General features: G+C 37.1%; 1 protein-coding gene across 1 annotated transcript; it reads left to right on the plus strand.

Moving 5' to 3' along the window:
- Positions 1–4,456: 4,456 nt before the first annotated feature.
- On the plus strand, positions 4,457–8,151 carry LOC115962101 (BTB/POZ domain-containing protein At1g21780-like). Its single transcript, XM_031080971.1, has 4 exons — positions 4,457–4,696; positions 4,806–4,951; positions 6,705–6,820; positions 7,268–8,151. The coding sequence occupies exons 1-4, from the start codon at positions 4,584–4,586 to the stop codon at positions 7,871–7,873; spliced, it is 981 nt and encodes a 326-aa protein (XP_030936831.1). The 5' UTR covers positions 4,457–4,583; the 3' UTR covers positions 7,874–8,151.
- Positions 8,152–8,781: the final 630 nt, after the last annotated feature.

Consider the following 8,781-nt stretch of genomic DNA (forward strand, 5'->3'; position numbering starts at 1 on the left):
CTTTCTCCTGGAGGTAGGCTGGGAGGCTCAGGTTTCTGGCCATTTTTCCCCCACCCCCCTCTTGGCGCACCTTCCTTTTTATTATATAGTCCGTCTTGGCTGATCCTGACCCTCCACTTGTAGGTCAGGCAGGAGCTTGTTTCTGTATCCATCCCATCAGCTGTCCTGTCTAACTTTCTATTAGTTGCATGGACCGACGTTCGCACCGCCCAAACGTCTTTTCTCATTAACCAGCTCTGGGTATTGGCAGGTGCATTTACTGAAGGGGGTCGGCCGCACTTTCTCCTGGAGGTAGGCTGGAAGGCTCAGGTTTCTGGCCATTTTTCCCCCACCCCCCTCTTGGCGCACCTTCCTTTTTATTATATAGTCCGTCTTGGCTGATCCTGACCCTCCACTTGTAGGTCAGGCAGGAGCTTGTTTCTGTATCCATCCCATTAGCTGTCCTGTCTAACTTTCTATTTGTTGCATGGACCGACGTTCGCACCGCCCAAACGTCTTTTCTCATTAACCAGCTCTGGGTATTGGCAGGTGCATTTACTGAAGGGGGTCGGCCGCACTTTCCCTGATTCGAGTTCACACCCTGCTTCCATATGGGCCTCATTCCGTTCACATCCCTTTGAGGGGGCTGTTTGGGGATTGCCTACACCAAGGTGTTGGTCTTCCTGTTGAAGCTATGGAATGCCGAGGACAGGGTAAGTTCTCAGCCGTTCCCCTTGCTACCTCGGCCACTGAGCATTTGTCTTCGGCAAGGTACCTCCTCGGCACGGGCCCTGGGCCCAGATAGAGTTTGGGCCGGACTGCAGAACTCTCGGACCCACAGTTAATAATTTGCATCTATTATTAGAAATATATATTATTATTTTTCAAACAAATAAAAAGGATAAACTTTAGAGATAAGTAGTAACTGTAATTTCTTTTTTGAACGTGAGGGGAAAAAAATCCTAAATTTTAGGAATTTTCTTTTTGAATTCAAAATGAAATTTGTTATTTGACATGTATTATCCTATTTCGAAATAAAATTACCGTTCATTAATGATGGTATTTTTGAATCACATAAAAGTCCAATTGAAAGAGGAAATCCTCTTATATATATATATATATATATATATATATATAGATAGATAAAATTTAGAGAAAGTTCAATTATAATTTGAAATTAGAATCCAATTTCGCACCATGTGTCTAAATTTATGTGGGGACCACACCATAATTATCCACTTAAGTTTGTGTTTAAGTTTTTTAATTTTTGTGCCAAGTGAGTAAATGTGTGCAAAATACTAAGAATCTAATACTAATGAACTATAAAATTAAAAAAAAAAAAACCAATCACATATATTCAATAAAAATCACCACATAACAAATATCACAATACATTCTATCTTATTAAAAATTAGAAAAAAAAATAATCATAAGTGTGGGTCCGAGAGTTCTGCAGTCCGGCCCAAACTCTATCTGGGCCCAGGGCCCGTGCCGAGGAGGTACCTTGCCGAAGACAAATGCTTAGTGGCCGAGGTAGCAAGGGGAACGGCTGAGAACTTACCCTGTCCTCGGCATTCCATAGCTTCAACAGGAAGACCAACACCTTGGTGTAGGCAATCCCCAAACAGCCCCCTCAAAGGGATGTGAACGGAATGAGGCCCATAGGGAAGCAGGGTGTGAACTCGGACCAGGGAAAGTGCGGCCGACCCCCTTCAGTAAATGCACCTGCCAATTCCCAGAGCTGGTTAATGAGAAAAGACGTTTGGGCGGTGCGAACGTCGGTCCATGCAACTAATAGAAAGTTAGACAGGACAGCTGATGGGATGGATACAGAAACAAGCTCCTGCCTGACCTACAAGTGGAGGGTCAGGGTCAGCCAAGACGGACTATATAATAAAAGGAAGGTGCGCCAAGAGGGGGGGTTGGGAAAAATGGCCAGAAACCTGAGCCTCCCAGCCCACCTCCAGGAGAAAGACTCCAGGGGTGTAGGAAAACTTAAACTGGTACGAACACCGTGAAAAACCCACCGCCTATCAACCAAGGCCTAGCCTTCCAAACCCACGCTCTACAAATGATATTGTTAGGGGCTTTTTCACGTGCGAACCCGACACTGTTACGGTCCGCCACGAAACGCGTCCCTACAATAAGTTATATTAAATTTAGGTAAAAATTTTAATACGTGACTAATTACGTTTACTTTAAAAAAAATATATAACTAATCATTTCTATTTTTGTGATAAAAATTATGTTTAATTTTAAATGTCTATATACATATACATGTGTTACATGCTATTTTTTTAAATAATTTGACTAATTATCTATATTATTTTTATAATAAAAATTGTATTTAATTTTAAATGCATTTATGCATTTGCAGGGCAGTATGGATTACATGCTAATTCCTAATAAAATTTGATACTTTATATGGAAATGACGCATAGGTTTCCTACTCGAAGTTATATCTTTGAACATGGCATCTCAACTATGCATGTTCGAAGTGCCATAAACCAGAAACACATTGCATATTCTTAGGGATTGCATGCAGATGGGCTTGTTTCTTCTGGATTTTACCTCTAGTCACTCTCCCAACCCTCTTTTTTCAAAATCCTCTTCAAATATGAGTCAAGCATAATATGCACCAAAAGGTCTCGTGTAACACTCTTTTTGCTTTTGGCAATTTGGCAACTATGGCTTTGCAGAAACAACTATAGTTTAGCCAATCCATAATGTCTCTCTATGCACCATCTCACACCACCAAGCTATCCACTTAGCTATACATTACACTTTTTTTGGTCGCAGCTAATCATATAGAACTCATCTGTAATCAAATGTTTGTTTGTTGGCAACAACCGCTGGCCCCTTTTTCCACGACGGGTTCCAAATTACTTAGAATTTAGGGTATAAGCATTTAATTTTGGAATTAGATTCTTAAGCCGTAAATCTCCTGGCTAACTTTCAGTGGCATTTGGGACCCGACTTTGTCTACCTTGGTTTTGGATTTCTAAAGACCTCCTCTCATCCAAATTACACGGTGCATTCCTGTAAATTTTTCCAGAGTAATGTTAGGGATATACTCCTTTCTACGTCTAATCACATCTTATTTGTGTGTTAACTCTTAATTAAATTTTAGAATTTATTTTTAAATATATACAGTGAACTTACGTGAAAGTGCTAAAATCCAATTAAGAATCAACGCACAATTGGCATTACTCACTTACGTTTTGGCAGAGTACAGAGAACAAAATATCATAACGAAGGAATACTCTCAAATAAGGGTGTCAATGTTTGACCCAACCCGCGAACACGACATGAACCTGACATGAGTTTTGTCGGGTTAGGGTTAGGCCTTAATGGGTTTGGGTCATAAACAGGTCGACCCGAAAGTGACACGATAAAAAACGTGTCATAAACGGGTCAACCCGCGTAACCTGCAATAGACATTTGACACGCCAATATATTTGTGTCAACCCGAAATGACCCACTTGACACAACCCGTTTACCTTGTATAACAAATAAATATTTATTTTATTTTATATTTGTCAAATACCTTTTATATCCAACATATATTTTAAATTTAAAAAGAAAAGAGTGTAATTACAAAATTTTACAAGGGATATAATTGAAAATTGAAACTTTATAAATCCTAAAACTACTAATACTTTTTTTTTGGCATAGAATTTACACAAATGAAATTAGATGAGCTTGTGGAAGATGTTATGAATTTGGACATCAACAAAGAATCTATGGATGATAATTGTGGTCATAGTTAGGATTAGTTTACTGTTTGCTCAAATTCTTTCAATATTGATACTTAACATTTGGCGAGTTCCAATGATATTATATTTTTGTTGAACTATGTTATTTTATTTTTATTAAACTTTGTTATTTTGAATTTGGGTTGAAGTGTACACATTTCTTTTGGAGTGTGAAGAATTTATTTCTAGATAAATGTTATATTTTTGTTGAACTATATATTTTGAATGTGGGTTAAAGATTTGAAGTGTATGTATTGCTTTTTGGGATGTAAAAAAAAAAATTATTTCTAGATGAATGTTATATTTAATATTATGCGGATTGAAATAGGTTATGTTACATTCGTGTCAACCGAACATGACTCATTTATTAAGTGTGTCAAATGGGTTGGGTCAGGTCAACCCGCCTTATTAACAGGTCGGGTTAGAGTTGAAGGATCATGACACGATTATTAAATGGGTCGGGTCAGGATTGAGCCATTTAGTCAAATATTCCTATCTCAACACGACACGAACCCAACATGCTAACCCCAATTGACACCCTACTCTCAAATAATATATCCTTGATTTTCCAAAAACAATAATAATAAAAGAAAAGAACTGAAAATAGGGAAAAAAAAAAAAAAAAGTTAAGCCGTTAAAAAAATGTATTTTTTCATTACGAATAATAGCATAAAAAACAAAAAGTTGTGGACTGAGTCTCCGCCTATGAAGTCAGGAAAATTTTTTTATACGGAAAAACAGAAAAGTCATTACTTTTCTCTCTCTTTCTCTCCCACTTTCTTTCTAAATAAAACGTAGAGTGTGAGACTTGTAAAAGCAGTCACAGAGAGCTCAGAGAGGAGGAAAAAGATGGTTGATTCAAAGGTGGAGACGATCTCAAGACTAGCTCAATGGAAAATCGAGAACTTCGGGTCTTGTTCTTACAAAAAGTCTGACCCTTTCAAGGTCGGAATCTGGAACTGGTAACACACACACTCTCTCTCTCTCTCTCACACGCTTTGTACTGTCTCTTTATGCAATAATGAACAATGGGTTGGTGTTTGATTCACTGATTTTGATATGGGTTTGCAGGCATTTGTCGATAGAGAAGAATCGGTACCTCTACATTCGTCTATTTCCAGAGCCTTCACGATTCTCCAAGGAACAGCCTCCACTTGCTCGCTTTGTCCTCCGAGTCTCTAACACTGGCCTTAATCGCAAGCCTTACATATCCCCAAGTATGATGCACCCAGTTTCTGTTTTCTGATTATGTGTTTATATATGCATCATGCTTGTTTTGTGTCTGTCTGTGTTGTGTGTTTTTGATTTTTAAGTCTTATGTGGCTGAGATGTTTATTTTTGTGCCAAAAAAAGAAAAAAGAAAAAACCTATAAGCAAATTACTATGAGAAGAAAAGCAAGGTGAACATTTATGCAAGCTGATGCTGTAGATGTTTTGTTCTTAATAATATTTAGTAGTTTGTATTACAATATGATGGGGGATAAGGGATAACTACTACTCAGTGTTGGTAAAAGTGTCAAGCGCACTTAAGCTCCCAAAGCGTCTTTGGAGCCTAGGCGCAAAGCGCAGAGCATAACTGTGGATGTGATTTAACTTGGATAAAAACTTGTATGGGGATGGGATTTAGGATTTGATCGCAAATAAGTTTTTATCATTTTGATCAATGCATGATTGTTATTAAGAAATACTTACCATAACATCTGTATTTGAGCTTGGCCAATTCAGGGAAAACTATTTTTGATACTTTTCCAAAAGGGAAGCAAAAGGCACAAGGAGTATAGCTTATGAAAAGTGGGTAAAGTAGTGTCTTTTTGATTTCTATGACATAGATTTTTAAGCTTATTTCATCTACTTAAACTCAACTCTGCTCTCAGTCTGGCTAGAATATACTGCAACAGTACATTCTTGCACACAAAATCATGAAACTATGAGGATTTTTTGTGTGGCAAAAGCTTCTTCTGTATGTGCCTTGATATCCAAACTAAGTTGATGTATTCATCCAGAGAACAAGAAAGAAGTAACAACAAACTTAGAGGAGGTGGCTTTTTTGTGGCCCAATGGACCCGGTTTCTTGTTGAAAGGAGTGTACTAGATATGGATATGATTTCAGATATAAACATATGTCAACATGACTATTTTGTTCTTTAAAAGTGGGTTGAACGCCTTGTAATCAGAAATCATGTTCTCCTTTCTCCTAAGTAATTCCTTGATGAGGATTGCACTTGCTCCCTTCATCTATTACGCAAGAGGTTTGAATAGATAGTGAGGGTATTGTGGCCTTGTGGGTTCAATTGGAAGTGATCTATTTCTTGGGGATACTTTTAGCTTAGTGTTGCTGAACCTAGTGTGTATGACTTGAGTTACAATAAGCATTAAGCAGGCGTCATGCAGTTTTCTGTTCGAGCTTTAGTACATTTAGTCGTCTTCCATTCTCCTCTACTCTCCCCTCATCTCCCTCCATCCAAACATGGGGTTATATTTCTGAATGATCAATTTACTCATTTAGTCCATATTATGGGTCTGCAAAATTTCTGTTATGTTCTTTCATGAGTCTTCTTCTGTGTATGTTGTAAATAATGTAATTCTTGTCTCTTCATATGGTTTTGAGTTTCCAGCATGTAGTGTGTGTGTATATATTTCAATTGAAAAAAAAGAAAAAAGAAAGAAAAAAAAAGAAGAATAAAAAATCCAACTGTGGTTGTAATATATATCCAATTTATGAATACATATTATAGAACTTAGACTCTTAAAGGGAGATGAGGTCAGACTGCAATTCTTTATGCCTTGCCCATATTACAGTGGGAAAAATAAAAAACTTTTGACCTATTTGGCACAAAGAATTAACTTCAGTTCTAACAGATGTTCCCCCCATTCCAATAGAGATTATTGAAATTCATGAATGTCATTTTAAGCTCCAATACGGTGATATGTTTTTGTGTATAAATAATGCTATCTTGCATCATGGTGTAGTTCATGAGAGACTGCTTCGGAATTGCGAAGACTTTGTTTGGCCAGTTGATTCCACCTTTCATGGTCGCTTCATCATTGATGTTGAGTTTCTGGACCTGAAGATCTGCCCTGTGAATGTGAGTAACTTTCTGAATTCCTAATTTGAGGTGCTATGATGTTGGTTTGTGTGAAAGTGTTTTATATGCTGGTTGCTCTCTATCTCTCTCGTGGAGCTCCATTTTAATATATATGCATTATAATGTGTCATAAAATTTTTCAGTAGTAGAAAGTTGAATTTGGGAACCTGTAAAGGATACTCATTTCCAGTCTGGTTCCTTTGAGTCTATGACCGAGTGACTTTAGGCAAGAAACATGTTTTACATGAATTTAAACCAAAAAAAAAAAAAAAAAAAAAAAAAAAAAAAAAAACTTAGGAAATCATGCATCAAAACAAAATGCAAGTGTCTACAACAACAACCAAGCCTAATTTCCAAAACTATTGGAAAGCCTACGTCTCTTAATTTCTTTAAAGCTTGCTGTACCTTTTCTTCATTAAGTATTGATCTTTGCATGCTGAAACTCAGGGTGGAGAAGCCAGTTCTATATGGCCAAGTGATGGGCTTATGAAGTCTGTGGCAGCCGAAAGCACACTTCGGTGTCTCTCTCGTATGCTTGAGGAGGCTATCCATTCTGATGTGACAATTAACACTGCCGATGGCACTTTAAGAGCTCACAAGGCAATTTTATCAGCAAGTTCCCCTGTGTTTCAAAGCATGTTTCGTCATAACCTAAAGGAAAAGGAATCATCTTTGATCTACATAGAAGACATGTCACTGGAATCCTGCACAACACTTCTCACTTACTTGTATGGAACCATAAAACAAGAAGATTTCTGGAAGCACCGGCTGGCACTACTGGGGGCAGCCAACAAATATGACATTGCTGACCTTAAAGATGCTTGCGAGGAAAGCCTCCTAGAAGACATTAACTCAGCGAATGTGCTTGAGAGGCTGCAAGAGGCTTGGCTTTATCAGTTGGACAGGTTGAAGAAAGGGTGTTTGACATACTTGTTCGACTTTGGCAAGATATATGATGTTAGAGATGAGGTTAATAACTTTTTCAGGCAAGCAGACAGGGAACTAATGCTGGAGATGTTCCAAGAGGTGCTTACAGTTTGGAAGCCTATATAAACTAACATGGGAATTTGTATTTAGTCATTAGATGCTTGTATATATATTCATGCATGTATGTGCATGTTAAGGTTTTTACATCAGAAACTAATAGTTTCTGTTGTTAAGAGTACTTTTATTTGTGATCAATGTGGAAGTCTCATCTGGGTGTAAGAATTCTATAAGTTTGAAGCAAATGAGGTTGTGCTTTTATCTATGTACTTCCTCGGAATGTTATCATATATGCAGTCGTTAGGCGGGGATATGAATGGCCTCTCCTGCGTTGAGTTTCTAGATCACATCCATTGGCAAGTCCAAAATCCAAATTAAGATATTAAAATACCATTAGCTCCTCTGTTTCATTTTACGAGTTCTGAGATTACCTTTTTGCCAGGAATTGCTTCATACCACATTTAACATAACGTTTACGTGTTAAATTTTTTATTTGTCTTTATCTTTCATTCCTTACAGGAATAATGAAATCACTAATTTTAACGTTCCATACTATATTACTTTCTTCTCTTCCTATCAATACATTCATTCATATTAGGGAAGTTCCATTCATTAAACAGTATGGCGTAGTTCAATTATTTTATATTCAAATAAAGCAAGGGTAGGTTGTGAAATTATTTAGTAATTGGTGCTAAGAGTCTTCTAGTTTAGTGGTATTGCTCTCTCATAATTGATCTCCATTCCCGTTATTGTAACTTTGTAACTATCCCAATTATAAAAAAAACTTGCATCCCACCATATACTAATATTTATAAATATACTAATCAATATTTATATTTCTTTAATTACTATTCTATTCTCATCCCGCCAAATACTGGTACTCTCTCTCTCTCTCTCTCTCTAATAATCCACTTTCACTTACATCTCTACCTTAAATATGTTGAAGCCATTTCATTAGAGATAACAAAATATCTTCT

Source organism: Quercus lobata, chromosome 9, assembly GCF_001633185.2.
Source record: "Quercus lobata isolate SW786 chromosome 9, ValleyOak3.0 Primary Assembly, whole genome shotgun sequence".
Lineage (NCBI taxonomy): Eukaryota > Viridiplantae > Streptophyta > Magnoliopsida > Fagales > Fagaceae > Quercus > Quercus lobata.